The sequence below is a fragment of the Sminthopsis crassicaudata genome, chromosome 5 (assembly GCF_048593235.1).
Source record: "Sminthopsis crassicaudata isolate SCR6 chromosome 5, ASM4859323v1, whole genome shotgun sequence".
Classification (NCBI taxonomy): domain Eukaryota; kingdom Metazoa; phylum Chordata; class Mammalia; order Dasyuromorphia; family Dasyuridae; genus Sminthopsis; species Sminthopsis crassicaudata.
The window spans coordinates 144081720-144099783 of record NC_133621.1 but is presented as its reverse complement, the minus strand read 5'-3'; the positions used below and the strand labels follow the sequence as shown (position 1 = coordinate 144099783).

General features: G+C 31.5%; 1 protein-coding gene across 8 annotated transcripts in view; it reads right to left on the bottom strand.

Annotated features, from left to right (window-relative positions):
* The window catches only part of SRPK2 (SRSF protein kinase 2), a 274052-nt gene that overhangs the window by 85881 nt on the left and 170107 nt on the right, over positions 1 to 18064 (bottom strand). For 7 of the 8 annotated variants that reach the window (XM_074268415.1, XM_074268416.1, XM_074268417.1 and 4 more), the window contains one exon: positions 13584 to 13735. The exons of the other annotated variant lie outside the window; for it this stretch is intronic. In XM_074268415.1, coding sequence (XP_074124516.1) covers positions 13584 to 13735 — 152 coding nt within the window. The remainder of the gene's footprint in view (positions 1 to 13583; positions 13736 to 18064) is intronic. 8 annotated transcript variants of the gene reach the window in all.

The window sequence follows — 18064 nt, the reverse complement described above, 5'->3', positions numbered from 1 at the left end:
GGAAAGCAACAAATGTTCGAAGGTACATGGAAGAATTCATTGCTGATGTCTGTTCTGATCCAAAGACTTTAAAGAGCAATCTGGAATTATGTAGAGATTTATTAAATTGCCCATACCCTATTTAGACTTATAAATTAATCACAAAGCTCTTATGAGGAAAGATGATATCTGCAACCAGAGAAAGAACTGACCTGTATATATACATACATATCTTTGTATCTAGTAGTAGTTATTAAGGGAGATGGGAAGAAAAATAGTTACATGATAATATTTAAAAGGAATAACAAGTTACATCTAATAGATGTGCAGTTTTATGTGCAATTCTCTTTTTTCTATTCTGCTTTATTATGGAAATACTTGTTTTATTTCTTAAGCTCAGTTTTTAAAAATCTAAGATCATTTTCTCATTCTTTGATATCTTTAGGGCACAAGCCTAAAAGAGGTATTGCAATGTCAAAGGCTCTGCACAAAGATTAGTGCCTTATTAAAAGTTTCAAATTATTTTCCAAAATGGTTAGTTAAGAATAATTCAGAACTCTAGCATAGACATAAATGTGCTAGTTTTCCTAAACCCTACCAACATTTGCCATTTTCTTTTTTTAATTCTCTTTGCCAATCTGACTGGTAGAAATTCAAAGATGCATTTAATTTGCATTTTTAAATTGTTAATAACTTTAACTCTGTCTTCAATAACTTAGTGTTCAATCTGACCGTTGAAATGAGGAATCACTCATTCTTAAAACAATTAAATCAATTCCTTGTACATATTGGAAATGAGATCTTTATAAGAAAAACTTTCTACAAAGGTTTTTCCCCTAGTTAACAGTATTCCCTTTAATCTCACCATTACTGAATTTGTTTGTGCAAAACCTTTTTAAATCTATAAAATAAAAATCATTTCTTTCATATTCTGTGAGCATCTTACTACCTTGTTTGGTCATATTTACTCTCATATTTACTCTTATCCACAGATTTGAAAGGTAACTTCTTCCTTGCTCTTCTAATTTATGATTTTCCTTTATATTCAAGTCTTGTACCCATTTGATGCTTATATTTGTATATAGTATTATAATAAATCTGATTTCTGTGAGACTGATTTTAAGTTTTCCCATCAAATTTTGTCAAATATTGAGTTCTTAATGCAGGAGATGGGAGGCATGTCTTATCAACGATTGAGTTACTACATTCTTTTACCTTTTTATGTCATATATTTAATATGCTCCACTCAACCCTTATTTAAATAATACGATTTTGATAATTATTGATTTCTAGTATAATTTGAGATGTGACACTTCTAGACCTACTTTATTTCCTTATTCAGTATTTCCCTTGAAATTTTTGAACTCCATTTGCTCAAGATTTTAAAATGAAAGAGAATTCACATGAAGAAGAAATAAAGGAAATGATTAGGAACATTTTCCCCAACTGCATTGATTAGTAAAAAACAGAAAACATGAAAGAAATGGATGAATGTTTACAAAAATATCGGAAAAAAGAAATTGTACAGTGGGCCAAATAGTTTTCCAAGCAAAATCTATCAAACATTCATGAATAGAATATATGTTCCAGTATTATAAAAACTATTTGAAAAAAATAGGAAAAGAATGTGTCCCATCAAAATAGTTTGGATACCTAAACCAGTAAGTCAAAACAGAGAGAAAACCACAGATCACAATTTCTAATGACATAAAAAATTATAAATTGTAAATAGAAAAGCTTCTCCAACTACTAGAAGGTATAGAAATAAGTTGATCCTTTTTTGTTTGTTTGTTTTTTCCATAATTATGGTAGTGTATTTAAAACCAAGAGCCCATATCACATATGTAATGAGGATGAACTGGAGACCATAAGATGATGGCTAAAGAGAATGTAATTTTTTGCCAGTAGTGTAGAAGATGTTTCTGGCGGTGTGGGTTATAAATTAAGACCAGGAAAAAGAAATTGAAGGAATAAGCATAGGCTGTGAAACTATATTATTATACTACATAGTTGGAAATCTTGTTTGAAATTTTCCAGTTTAACAATTTGAGTAATATGGATAGAGCTGAGCCAGTATAATAAAAATGAACAGTACTTACTGAAGTAATTACTTATTTTCATTGCCATACCAAAATATCAAACTACCAAATCTTGGGGAAAATGTTCCTAATCATTTCCTTTATTTCTTCTTCATGTGAATTCTCTTTCATTTTTAATGGGAATAATTTGAGTCTCTTCAATCTTAATCAAATATATTCTGATTTTATTAAAGTTCTTGCCTTTCAATTTTGTTAATTTCCTCCTTAATTTTCAGAAATTCTATTTCTGTGTTTAATTGAGTTTTTAAAATTTTTAGGTTTTCTAGTTTGTTTTTTTCTTTTTCAGTTGCATACCATCTGTTCATATTCTTTTTTTTTTTTCTTTTGTGGAGGCAAGTGTTTAAAGATAGAAACTTTCTCCTAAAAACTGTTTTAAGTGCATCCTAAAAATTGTGGCTTATTATTTCAATGTTATTATCTTTAATGAGATAACCTTTTGTTTCTATGAATTGTTGACTCACCAATTCTTCAAGAAGTTATTCAATTTCTTAATTTTTCATCCTTTAAACCTTTTATTGAATACAATTTTTATTATACTTTAGTCAGTAAAGCATGTATTTAATATTTCTACTTTTCTCCATGAGAGATTTTTAAGGTAGTAAATAGTCTCCAAGTTTATCTCCCTGTCTTCAATTTCTTCTAAACCAATCCATCCTCCACATAGCCACCAAAATGCTTTCCCTAAAGTGATAGTCTGATGATGTCATTAGTCTTTTCAATAAATTTCAGATATCAATAAACGCCGGCTCCCTATAACCTTTGGGTTCAAGTAATAATTAATCTGGAATTTATTTAAACATCATTATATACTAATCACAACTTATTTTCTGGCCTAATTATAGATTATTGCCATTATTCAAGCAATTTACACACAGTCTACCCATACTGACCTTATTTCTGTTCTTCATATGCTGACACTCCACTTCCAAGCCTTTGTACTATGTAATGTACTGTCTTCAACTCTGCCTCTGAATACTTAGCTTCTTTCAAGATTCAGTTCCAGGGCCATCTTTTATGTGACAACATGCCTGATTTTTCCAAATGTTAGTGCAATTCTTCTCAAAAGCTGCCTTTATGTATGTTTTTTTTGTGTTTGAGGGTAGTAGGGTGGTGGAGGTAGGGGTGGATATGAATTGTAATATCAGAAGCTTAAGCATTAAAGAACAAGAGTCAGCCAAAGCAGGGAACATCTTATGGCTAATAGATCCAATAATCAGAAATACTAACTAGGGGGCTATTTGCTACTGAAATCAGTACATGATAAGAGGAAAAGGACTATGAATGTAAAAATAGTTAATGTTTAGCTTATATAGTACTGTAATATTAGAAATCTGAATTTAAATCTTAACTCTGATATTAAGATGACCTTAAATAAATCACATGACAGCTTTCAGCTTTATGTTTCCTTATATGTAAAATGAGAATTATAAATATCTTTGCTCCCTATCTCATAGAGTTATTGTGAATTTAAGACCTGGTTTGTAAAGTGTGAGAGAAACAGCATGATGTGCTTGATAGACTGCTGAATTTACAATGAAGAAGACCTATTTCTAATATAAATTGTATATTCATGGTCAAATCAACTTCTCTCAAAAATAATGAAACTCTACTTATCTACTAGATTATAGATAGATGATAATCTGTATTGACAATAAAATCAGACTCCTTCATTCATTTATTTATGTTTACATATACAAAGTCTGCAGGACGAAATTGGTTTTGATTCTCTCCTTAACAAAAATTATTTATAAAGAAAACAATTTTCTATTACTAGGAGGCAGTGCATTCTGCTGGTGGTGTTGTTTTTTAAAAGATTTGAATTCTCAAACACATGCATGTGAAAAGTAATAATGCTTAGGAGACATTTAGTAGCTATTGCTGTAGTAATGCTTAGGAGATATTTAGTAGCTATTGTTTGTTTCTTTGATAAAGAAAAGGAAGTTTTCTCAAAAGGGGATTGAAAGAGAGTGATTATATCCTAATCACTCTCTTTCAATTATTATAAAATATTAAGAGTAAATTGTAGAGAATAAGAAATTCTATCATCTCTGAAGTATAAACAACAAATAAGAATTAATCTACCCAAAACAGAAGGTGTTTTTACAAATTTATATTTAAAAAGTATAGATCTGAGGAAAAAAAACCCAAACTCCCCGTGATCATAGGATTTAGACCTGTAGGAATTCTTTCACATTCAGTTCACTCCCCTTGAAATATAAAAAATATTAACATCATAGGGTTTTTGTGAAAAGTAGACTTATTTACCATGTAAACATAAATGTATTATTATTGTCCCTTTAATTCTCCATTTCTCCTGCTATTCACTAGGAGAGAAACTTCATATATTAATTACTAAATCAGTTAGAATTCTGGATGATCTGGTATTATAACCCAACCTTATCATTTTACTGGAAAAAAAAATAAATCATAAAACAGTTAAATAACTTAAAGTTACATAAGGTTAACAAAGTCAGAACTAATTCAGGCCAACTGACTTCAAATTCAGTGACATTTCCACAAGCATATTACTTTCTCTAATACTTGGATCCCAGTTTTTTTCTCCCCCTAGGGCAGAATCCATTTACATTTCAAAACTGTTTACTTATGAGCATCTGAAAGATACAGTCAATAGAGCACCAGCCCTGAAGTCAAAAGGGCCTGAGTTCAAACCCAACCTCAGATAAATTAACACTTTTTAGCTATGTGAACCTGGATAAGTCACCATCTCAATTGCCTCACAAAAAGGGGGGAGAACAAAACTATAAATTAAGTTCTCTAACCTTAAAGTCCTTTTTTAAATTTTGTTTTTATTAAAACTTTTTGTTTCCCAAACATATGCCTAGATAATTTTCAACGTTCACGCTTGCAAAACCTTGTGTTACAAATTTTTTCTCTCCCTTCTCTCCACTCCCTCACCTAGACAGCAAGTGATCCAATATATGTTAAACATGTACAATTCTTCTATACATATTTCCACAATTATCTTGCTGCACAAGAAAAATCAGATCAAAAAAGAAAAAAATGAGAAAGAAAACACAATGTGAACAAGCAACAAAAAGTAAAAATATAATGTTGTTATTCATACTCAGTTCCCACAGTCCTCTGAGTGCAGATGACTCTCTTCACAAGAACATTGAAACTGGACTGGAATCATCTCACTGTTGACGAGAGCCAAATCCGTCAGAACTGATCATCACATAATTTTCTCGTTCCTGTGTACAATGTTCTCTTGGTTCTACTCACTTCACTCAACCTCATTTCATGTAAATCTCTGCAAGCTTCTCTGAAATAATCCTGTTGATTGTTTCTCACAGAACTATAATATTCCTTAACATTTATGTAACATTAACTCATTTAGCCAATCTCCATTCAAAAAGATATGCCCCATACATTATTTTTTTGAACACGTGGGTCCTTTTCACTCCTTTATAATTTCTTTGGGATACAAGCCTAGATCAAAGGGTATGCACAGTTTAGATAGCCCTTTGGACATAGTTCCAAATTCTTCTCCAGAATTAACCCTGAAGTCTTTTTTAGAAAACTTAAAATTTATTTTCCCATACTTGAACTTTCAAGCTCACTGCTTCCAATAAATCAGGTATGGAAAATACATAGAGAACAGAAAAGTTTGTACACATTTATCTTCTCTATGTTGTCAACTCTTAGCCTCCTTCTGGAAATTATCAACTGAACTAAAAAGTAATGGACACTCAAAAATCTTCTCCCTGCTCCCTGGAATCCATGGCAATAGCTGAGTAAGAGCTAACTAATCTCAAAAGCATATAAAATGATACTTTTTTTAAAAAAAATTTACATTATTTTTAAATGATCAGATATAGCTCTAATCCATTCTTAGTTGTTTTCACTTCTTTATTGATGAAGCCCTACAGCTATTTTGGCCTAGATTTTATCTTATAACAATTGAAATAAATAGGAAAATTCATTTCATTACAGTACTCATATATGAATAATTCCTGGGACCAGGTAAATTAAGAGTCCTAACAAATATTTTAAAATGTTTATTACTATTAGAATATAGAATTCAAAATCACAAAACTGGAATTAATCTTTCAGAAGTTCTTTAATCAATCTTACTTTCTTCAACCAGAATTACAACTAAATTACTCTCAGAAAGAATGGGAATCAGTAATTCCAGATTTATTTAGTTAACATACTCTAAGGTTAAAAAATGCATTCTTTTATAGAAAATTAACATGTTAGTCATACTAAAAGTATATTAGGGCCAAAGAGTACACTAAGACAATTAAAGCAAACATCTTACTTAAAAGAGTCAATTAATATCTTTGGGCCTCAGTTTTTTTCATTAAAAAAAAAAAAAAAAAGTCCAACTCAAACTTTCTAATTATTATGACAATTAGAAGGAATATAAACACAGAGGGCACAGGTATTTTGATGAAATTGAAGGGTGGATGAAAGGGAAAAGGAGAAGTGGAATGGTGCTAATTATCTGCCATTAAAAAAGAGGCAAGAAAAAGTATTTACAGTGGAGAGGAAGAGGGGGAAAATGGGGGGAGTGAGTGAACCTTACTCTTGTCAGAACTGGCTCAAATAAGAAATAATATACATACTCAATAGGGGTATAGAAATCTATATTATCCTGCAGGAAAGCAAGAAGAAGGGAGAAGAGTTTTTTTTTTTTTTAAAAAGAGAGGGTATATTGAGGGAGACAGTGGTCAGTAGCAAAACACTTTTGAGGAGGGATAGGGTAAAAGGAGAGAGAATAAATGGGGGGGGGAATACTATTAGCAATGGTAGTTATAAAAAAAAAAACTTTTCAAGGCAGAGAGAACTGAGTAAAATTCAAATTTATGTTTTCAAAAAAAGTCATGTCCCAATTGATAAAATGATCAAAAGATATGATCTGTGTCCAAAAGGGCTATAAATTCATGCATATCCTTCGACCTAACATCACCACTACTAGGCAAAAATACCAAAAGAAGTTCGAAGGAAAAAAAAAAAAAAAAAAAAAAAAGGAAAATCACACACACACGCACACATATTTTCAGTTCTCTTCTCAGGGCAAAAAAAAAATTAGAAATTGAGGGGATGCCCAGCAATTGGGGAATGGATCAATAAACTGTGATATGTATTTTGATGCAATATCATCATTCTCCGGGAAATGATGAGCATCTCAGCATCTCCTCTGGGAAATGATGCTCTCAGAAAAAAAAAGAAAAAAAAAAAACAAAAAAAAACCTGGAAAAATCCTCAATGAACAAAGTGAAATGTAGTACATACAAAGTAATAGCAATATTTTAGAATGACTAGCTGTAAATGACTGCTATTCTCAATAATATAATCATCCATAACTACTCTGAAAGACTTGTGATAAAAAAAAAAAATCTTATCTACATCCAGAGAAGGAACTGATTGTGTTTAATACAGATTGAAGCATTCTCTCTCTTTTTTAATTTAATTTTTTAATTCTGGGTGGGGATAAAGGAGAGAACCCAAAACTCAAAAATCTTAACAAATGTAAAAAATTTTTTTTTTCAATGTAACTGAGGGAAAATATTTTTTTAAATTAAATTAAATTAAAAAAAAAAGTCAGATTAGTTGACCCTCAAGGTTTTTTAAAAATTCCAAAAATCTATAATCCAGTGATATTAACAGATAAATCAAAAAAGAAAATCCATGGAAGAGTAGATTTTTTCCCACATGGATTAAAAGAGGAGAAAATCAATCACCCCAAACCTAACAGATTAAGATCTTTGATAAGGGGGGGGCAGAAAAAGGAAAAGATAGAAAATAAGATTTAATAATAAGATTGAAATAAATGATCATATTAAATCAAAGGGAAGATGTCAAGGACCAGAGGACACTAGCATACTAAAACCTGATTTATAAACTCAGTGACCTCATCATAAAAATCACTATAGAATGTCGAGTGTAGTGACTATTTCACTTTTATCTTTGTGTCCCCAGCACTTAGCAAAGTATCTGGCAATTAAATAGCTTTTCACTGATCATAAAGCAGAAATAAAAGAGCTATATTTATTCAAAATATTAATTTTAAGAAAAAAAAATATATATATATATCATTTTCTTAACACCTATAGAGTTACCTAAATATAAAGTTTGGTAAAAATAGGTAAAAGGTGTTTATTTTGTTTTATTTCAATAGATACTGCAACTTTTCAACAACAATTAAATTTCAGAAGCAATCCCCTGATATGAATAACTGAATAATTGATAAGGATTAACTTGTCAAGGATTTACAGTAAAAAGAAAAAGTATAAAAGATATGAAAATAATTTTATATAATTATATAAGAAGTTTGCACGGGTTTTTACCAAATTATGTAAAAATCCGAGTAAAAGGCAATGTAACATTGCTAATGCTTTTCGTTATTTTAATTACCTTTTTAGTTTATTTTCTAGGATTTTTCTAATAAACTATTCTATCATGCAGAAAGTAATAGTTTTATTTCCTTTTTGCCTGTGCTTATTCCTTCAATTTCTTTTTTCTAGTCTTATTGTTAGTGCTTCTAGCATAATACTGAATAATAATAGTGATAAGGAGTATCTTCCCTTTATCTCTGATCTCCTGGAAAGGATTATATATGAGGCTAGTTCAATCACTTGAAGAAAAAAGCTAAGTAAGGATAGGTATGTATATTCCTAGTCTAACTGGTATTTTCAAAAGGAACTGATGCTATAACCTGTCAAATTTTTTTTCCTGCATTAATTACTATCACTATTTTTTGTTGTTATTAATGTGATCAATTATGTTTACAGTTTTCCTAATCGATCCTGATTCCTACCAATCCTGAATTCCTAGTATAAATTTAATCTGGTCATCATGTATAATCTTTGTGATACATTGCTACGGATTCCTTAATGATATTTAAAATTTTTACACTAATCTTTAAGGATATTGATCTATAGTTTTTTCTCTGTTTACACTCTCTGGTTTAGATGGCAAGGCCATACTTGTGTCATGAAAGGAATTTATTAGGTGCCTTGAATTTCTTATTTTTGTAATCAGCTTATGTAGTACTATATAATATTAGAAATGTTTTAAAGTGTTTAGCAGAAATCACTTTGTAAATCCATATGATCTCTTTTCTTTAAAAATTCATTTATGTATTATAAAGCTGATGTTCTAAGACAAGATTATTTAAGTTAATATAGGCCCTTTAATTTTTGTAAACATCATTTTACTGGGATATAATTGGGGAAAATAGTTCCTAGCAATTTATTTATTTTATATCTTCTACATTGAATACAAAAATTTCCCTTTTTCATTTTTAAAATTAGCAATTTTTCTTTTTTAAATCAAATTAGATAATTATCAATTATTCATTGATTTTATTCATTTCTCCCCAACATACCAATTTCAAGTTTTATTTATTACATTAATGGCTTGTTTCCCACTTAACTAATCTGTCTTTGGGTGCTCAGAATTTCTATTTTAGTGCTTAATTGAGGATGTTTAATTTGTTGGTTTTCAAGAGTTTTTTGTTTTGTTTGTTTGTTTTTCCAGTTGTACATGCCCAATCCAGTGAACTGCTTCCTTTTTTTTTTTTAACTAAAGAAAGTTTTTAAACATGTGAAATTTTCCTCTAAGTACTGTTTTGACTACATTCTCAATTTTTAGTATATTGCCTCATTTTTGCCATTATCTTTAATGAAATACGAATTGTTTCCACAATTAGATCCATCTATTCTTTAGGATTAAGTTCTTTGCTTTTCTGCAACAATTTGTGAAGGTTTTTGACCTGATAACATGGTCAATTTTTGTGAAGCTCCCACACATAATTTATTAATATTCAACTCTCATTTCATCTTTTTGAGAAGTCTATTGTATCTTTTCCCTGACATTTTATTCAGATTCTTAATTTTTTTATGTTTTTGCTTAGGTATTTAGGTCTGAGAGGTTTAAATTCAGATACCTAAATACTATACATTTACTATTTCTCTTCTCTTCACCATATAATCCACCTCTCTATAATGATGGTTATGAAGACTAGATTGGAAACAGAATGTGTGTGGTACCATTTCCAGAATTCCTGTACTCATTTGCCTCTTGTTGGTAGTTGGATAGTTTTTGTTGGTTATAGTACTGAGGAAGAGTAGCCCCTTGTCCACAGTGATTTCTCCCCAGGGGCTGGACTAGAAGCAAGCCTGGTAGTCTGGGAGACATTGACATTACCAAAATTCTGGGAGTTTGGGTTCTGGGATATCCATTAGGGTCATAGTAGAAATGGTGATTAAGATGCTAATGACAGACTTTCCAGCACTTTTTGTTTTAAGTACCCTACAGCTTCAGACTGGTTGGCCTTCCTGCCCTGAAGGCAGTAATTCCTAGGTAGCTAGTGGGAATGCCTGGCCCCTTATTCACATAGGATAAATCCTCTCAGTCCAATTCTGTCATTCTTCTAACTCATTAAATGCTTATAGCTCCCTATCATGTCCAGAATCAAATACAAAATTCTTTGATATTCAAAGCCTTTTAAAAACTTATTCCTACCACTACTTTCTAGTTGGCTAGGATGGTTAGCAATGCAGTACACCAACATGCACGAAAAGTCAAGTATTAATGAAGGCTAGCAGATGGAAGGTCAGCTCTGGAGACAGGAGAACCTGAGCTCAAATCCAGTCTCAAATATTTATTGCCTGTGTGACACTAGGCAAGTCATGTAACTGTTTGCCTCATCTGTAAAATGAGCTGATGAAGGAAATGACAATTGCTCCAGTATTTTTGCCAAGAAAACCCCAAATACAATTACAAAGAGTCACACGTGACTGAAACAACTGAATATCAAGTAGGCAGAAGTAATATAAGCATAAGGTCTAGAAAGAAGAAGAGTGTGCTCACTATGAAACAGGAATTTCAGAAGGTAGCAAGTGATAGGAGTAGATAGGATTGGAATGGGATAAAATATAGTAAAGGAGAATAGCAGTGAAAGATCGGAGTGTAGGAAAATATTCTCTGCTTCTACATGGCTGCTAATAGATTAAAACAAAAATAGGAAGAGAAACAGAAGGAACTATAAAAGTAATATATAAGAGAAGCAGATGAATTATAAAATTTTAAATCTCTAAGAAGGTTTGCAAAGGGCATAAATGTCGTACATGAATTTCCAGAAGTGATTAGTACTTTCTGTGCCTTAATGCCTTATTTCGACACCTTTTGCCTTTTGAATCCATTCTGACTGTTTTCTACCAACCTCTATGATTATACCTATATTCCCATAATCTCAAACCTCCTCCAGGATCAACATTTTCAACTACCTGCTATATACTTCTACTTAGTCTGTTAATCCCTCCACATCTCAGAAATGAAATTAATCCTCTTACTCCTACCCTTCAAAATTATTCCTTTTGAAGCTTCTTGATTTTGATTACTGGCACTACTAGCCACCAATTCTTATAATTTTAGAATTATATTTGATGCATACAACTTTTTTATATAATCAATCAACTGCTAATTTTTTTTTGCCTACTTTTATAATGTCTTTTCCATTCAAACTCTCTTTTTCCTTCCTATTGTAACTTGTCTAGTTAAAACTCTTTCATTTTCTAACTTAAAATTACTGTAAAAATCTTCCTTCCAGGACATGGGTTCTGCATTCCACCCTTCATATAGTTCCCAAGCCAAAGCAAAGACATTCCTCACATTCTTATTTTGCCATCTTGAATCTCCATTCCTAAAATGGACTTTACTATCTTAACCCCATTTTTTGGGGGGGAGTAAGCAGAGAAGGGGTCAGTCCCTCCCATTCATTAAATCCCAGTTTAGATGTCACCTTCATTAAGCTAAAAAAAAAAAAAAATTCAACAATTCCAAAATAAATTGATTTCTGCTGCTTCTAATTTCTCATGAATTCTGAGTGGGCTTTCCTTTATACTAACCTTAAATATCAGGGTAAATTTGTATATATCTTCCCTGACCCATTTGAGTCTATAAGTTTCTTAAGAGCTAGATCTGTGGCATACCTGTTCTATATCAGTGCCTAGCAGATACAAGTGTGGTGAATTAAATAAAAAGAGTGTTTTCGTATTGGATTCAACATATATTTTAACATATATAACACATATTGGATTGCTTGCCATCTAGGGGAGGGAGTGAAGGGAAAGAGGAAAATCTGAAACACAAGGCTATGTAAGGATAAATGTTGAAAAATTATCCATGCATATGTTTTGAAAATAAAAAGCTTTTAAAAAATTAGTGTGGATGATCTCATGTACCAAGATGGATTCTGATCTTGGGGTCATATGAGGATTGCATTTATTTTGTGTTCCTTACCTTTCTATTTGGTAAGGAAGAAGAAAGTTAAATGCTAACTAACTTGATAATGTACTATTTATTCAGAAAGTATCTTCACTAAGCTAAGAAGAGCCTTAACCTGGAACAACAGCACAATCAGAACTTGAGCCAAATGTTAGGAAAATCAATTATGAACTGAACTGGTTCCAATCTAATACATATTAAAAACTTAGTAAAGGTAACTGAGATTTGAATTAGGACACAACTATCAAGTTTAACTATTCATTCATGGAATTCTAAAAATTAACTTTCATATTAAATTATATCATTAAACAACATATGCAGATAGTTTAATCATAGTCCTGCTCACAAAAATGCTTTTACTGATTTTAGAATCAATATTATACTCTTGGAATTCTATATAATAAAAGCTCTTTAAAGAGAATTTCTACATGTATTGTAAAACTGAAGCTGAAGATACTATCTCATATTATCATTAAATTCCTTACTCCAGGAAAAACATGATAAAACTTTCCATGATTTTATTTAAAAAAAATTTTTCCCCCCACAAATTAATACAATTAGGAGACAGAGAGCAAATTTTGAAACACAAAATATTTCCCTTTCTTCTTTAGCTTTCAGGAAACAACAAGGCAAATTCAGTGCCCAACCATAGTAATTAGCTCATTTCAAATGTTAGGTAATGGTTACTTGTTGTGCTCCTATTATTATAGGGTTTTTTGTTTTTCTCTTTCTTGTTGTTTATATTACTTTTCACTTTGTGTGTCATGGAAAATCCTTTTAAAAACAAGCAGGATATACATTGCACATACAACCACATCTTTGATTTGTTCTCTAATCTTTATCCCTGCCTTTAAGTTTTAATTTGATTAGACTGATCGAGAATAGAAAAATGAAGATATAACAGGAGAAAAAATTTATATTAAAATGTTCAGAAATTTAAAGAAGTCAAATATATATTATTCTCACTTGTCCTTGTCATTTTTATCAAAGAATTTTTATAACCTATGTAAAACTGAACATAGAGTAAATCACTATGATAAATTATGAAGTAATTCTACAAAGAATAGGAAATATTCTTAAGACTTTAAATTGATGCTAAAATGAAGAACCTAATTTTAAAATATCAAAGACATTTACTACAAAACTCATACCCCAAAAACCCATCAAAATTCTCCTTTAATGAAATATAGGAAAACAATTTTAGAAAACAAATACTGTAAAAATTTAGCAGTTCATATTTGAGTTAACCTTTGCAGTAATCTGCAGGGTCTTCTTGCTCTTCATCATCAGATCCCAGAATTTCCTCTTCTGGTTCTGGTGGTGCTGGTTCTGGTAGAGGTGGTGGTGGAGGTGGTGGTGGTGGAGGGGGTACAGAGGGAGCTTTTTGTTGCGGCTCCGGCCTGAAAATAAGAACAACATATATATTATTTTCATATGAATACACCTGGGAAGTTGATCAACAACAATAAAAAAAATTTTAAACCCTACCTGAGAATTATGAGATGTCACTTGTAACAGTTTTGTTGTAAACCATGCGCTTTTGTAGTGACTTTTTTCACTGAAAAGTCAAGATCCTGATAAGCTAACAGTCAGAAAATTGAAGTAAAATATTCTACAGCACCAAAAGATACCAAAAATTTTTTGATTCTCACCCAAAGAGACAGGCAGCTAGGTGGTACAGTAAATAAATCACTAGGCATGGAAATCAGAAAGAAATGAGTTCACACTTAGCATCAGACTCTTACCAACTGTGAGACCCCTGGGCAAATCTTTCCTCAACTATGACATGAGGATAGTAACAGCATTTATCTAGTGTATGAGTTGTAAGGATCACAATATGCCCTTAGAACTCCTCAAATATAATGGCTTCCAAGTTCATCAATATCAAGTCCCATGATCCCCACCTTTATTTGACTTCATTAGCACATGAGGATGGTGACCATCACCTGTAATTGCTATACATCAGTTCTGATAAGGTTCTCTCTGATCACAATCCTCTCTATTTCCACCTCTCACTCTGGCTAATTGCTTATTAATCTATTCTTTTTTCCCAACTGAAACTGCCAAGCCCTCTGTCCCTATACCTGCTTTCCTAGTTTATTATCCATGTCTTCTCTTCCCAGTTTTAACCTTCTACCTTAAACTAGGTAGTATCCTCTTTCATCATTATCTCCTTTGGCTTCTCTCCTCTCTCTTTTCATGGTTTTCCATATTTTCTACCTATACTTTCTTCTAACCTTCTACCTTCTTTATGTTGCTGAAGCTGCTACATGCAGTAAACAACTGTATTGACTGGATCTAGTAGAATATTTTTGTTGTTGTTCATGATTCATTTCAGTTATGTCTGACTTTTCATGATCCTTTGGGGTTTTCTTGGCAAAAATAATGAAATGGTTTGCCATTTCTTTTTCTCCAATTATTTTAAAGATGGGAACTAAGGTTAGACAACTAGAAAATGTCCAAGGGAAAATTTGAACGTGATGTGATGAGGAATCTTCCTGTGTCTATGCCTAGTGCTCTATCCACTGCCCCACCTAGCTATCCTGAATATTATGTTACCTGAGGTCAATTGGGTCCTTAATAATATGCAACTTTTATTCTCTCCCTGTCACATACCTCTTAACGACTATTCTAAACCTCTTTTCTCTTCAAACGATGTTCCCAAAACTAGGAAAAAAAAGTAGTTCATTTTGAGTTCTCTATTTTCCATTGTGTACCACAAAAATCCAGTCCTCTTTTCAAAGACACCATTCTATATTTATCCTCTCATCCCTTAGATCACTGCTTTTTAAACTTCTCTTCTATTTTCATCTACTAGCTCCTTCACTTCTGAAAACAAACACCCTCAAGGTTCCCAAAATTAAAACAAAACCCCACAACCTTTAATCATTCCCTTTCCTTTTACAACTAAATCCTTGGAAGAATTATCTATATTCTTTACCCCCACTTCCTTATCTTTCACTTGTTTCTCATAATGCTTCCAACATTATTTCTTTCTGACATACTGTTCCAGTCCAGTAAGAAAAACTTTGTAATTATTAAATCTATCCTCATTACTCATCCTTTTCTCTCACTGCTTGCCTTCTTTTGTGACATTGCTCTCCCTTTGTTTCCTACCTTATCTCTATAGCTACTTTTCAATTTGGAAAGTGACAAACCATCTCTAATATCTAAATATAGATGATCCCAAAGATTATTCATAAACCTTCATCTATATACTACCCCATCCATGACCCTGTCACCTTCCGTGGTTTTAATTATTGACTCTCAAGACAGAATACAGAAAATGAAGAAACAGTAATAAATGAAGAAACAGTAATACTTTCAAGTTATATAACTAAAGATTCCAAAAGAATTTGGTATCATAATTCAAGTATCATTCTGATTTTTATGGTAGCAATGCAAAGAGAGTTATTCTTTTTCTAAATGAAAAAAACTGGGCAGCTCTTTCCACCCTTAGGCGAAATGCCAAAATTAAAAGATGTGGAGTTCAGAATAGGAATTGCAGCAGTCATGCTGTTTTCCTGAAAAAAAAATATGGATTCAAAAGGCATAAAAGCAAAACACCCATGACCTAAATATGGAAAATATGGGAAGGGTCTACTTGGCAAATTTGTTTCATCAGCAATATACTAAAAATTAAATATTTCCTCCCAATTTAGCTAGTTATACATAAAATATTTTTTCTGAATTAATCATTACAAGATGCAAAGAATGCTATAAAAATCATAACTTGAGAGTAAAATCCACAAAATAGAATATAAGATTTTTATTTAAAGCCAAAGAGATTAACTTTTTAAGATACCTTTCACATAAAGTCAAAATGTGAGCATTTAGATTGACCAAAAAATTGATTTAAAAAAACCATAAAATTTTTGAAAATAAACCAGTTAGGTAATCCTGTACATGTCATGTAACCTCTTTGGGTTTCTGTTTTCTTATTTGTAAAATGAGAGGGTTAGATGGGACAGTCTCTAAGGTCTGTTACAATTTTAAAAATTAAATTCCGTCGATTTTTAGTTTTTATAAAGAGCATGTAGAAACAATTAACGAGTTTGCCTCAGTTCCCCATTGTTAATTTTTTAAAGTTTTATTAGAGCTCTTTTCTTTTACATCAGAGATATTTCCATGTATGTCATTTTGCTGAACACTAGGTGAATTTTCCTTAAAAAACAGTTAAGAAAAACCAATAAACATATCAACCATATCTAAGAACATACACAATATACACACCCCTAGACCACAATAACAGTATATACCCCTACACCACTACCTTCCCAAAGAAAGAAGGTACATGTAAGAATACTTTAAATAACAAATTTAAATAAATGTTGAATAAATTCACTCCCTGGGTCCAGCTCAATTCCAAGCTACTTCCCCATTGAACAGCTACTACTGCCAAGACTAAATTTTAGTATGTGCATCTACACATTCAAAATGCAGGCAGACAAAATTAGAGGGGATTGGGAATTCTATGTAGTGGTTCATAATCATCTCCCAGAGTTCATCCACTACATATAATTCCCAATCCCTCTATTTTTGTTAGCCTGCATTTTTGATTTCCTTCACAGGCTAATTGTACACTATTTCAAAGTCCGATTTTTTTTTTTTTTGTACAGCAAAACAATTGTTTGGACATGTATACATATATTGTATTTAATTTATACTCTAACATATTTAACATGTATTGGTCAACCTGCCATGGGGGGGGAGGAGGGGAAAAATTAGAACAAAAGGTTTGGCAATTGTCAATGTTATTACCCATGCATATATCTGGTAAATAAAAACTATTAAAATAATAAAAAAATAAAAATAAAAATAAGAGTTCATAAATCCCCTTAATAGTCAGTTAAAAGACATCTCAAAGCAAAATATACTTTAAGGATTGTTTTTTAGGTTTAATATGTACAATCATATTAAATATATTTCCATATTAGTCATATTATTAAAAAAATTACAACAAAAGAGAAAACCTACAAGAAAGAAAAAGCAGACTACATAATTCTTTCTCTGAATATGGAAAGCATTTCCCATCACAAGTCTTTTGGAATTTTCTTACTTTGCTGTATTGCTAAGAGGTAAGTTTATTATAGTTGATCATCACACAATGTTGCTGTTACCATCTTCAATATTCTCCTGGTTCTATTCACTTTATTGGGCATCAATTCATGTAAGTTTTTTCATATTATTCTGAAAGTTTCTTGATAGTCATCTTTTATAGAGCAAGGATATTCCATTACATTCATAACGTATTCAGAGATATTATAACTTGTTCAACCACTCCCCCCCCCATTGACAGGCATTCCTCAATTTCCAATTCTTTGCCACAAAAAGAGCAACTATAAATATTTCTGTACATTTGGGTCTTTTCCTCTTTTTATGATCTCTTTGGGATACAGACATAGTAGTGGTAGTGCCAGATCAAAGGATATGCATAGTTTTTACAAGCCCTTTGGTCATAATTCCAAATTACTCTCCAGAAGGGTTGGATCAGTTCACAACTCCACCAACAATGCATTAATATTCCAATTTTGCTACACTTTATTCAATAGTTAGCATTTTCTGTTTGTGGCAGCCCTTTTTATAGTGGCAAGAAACTGGAAACTGAGTGGATGCCCATCAGTTGGGGAATGGCTGATCAAGTTATGGTATATGAATGTTATGGAATATTATTGTTCTATAAGAAATGATCAGCAGGATGATTTCAGAAAGGCCTGGAAAGACTTACA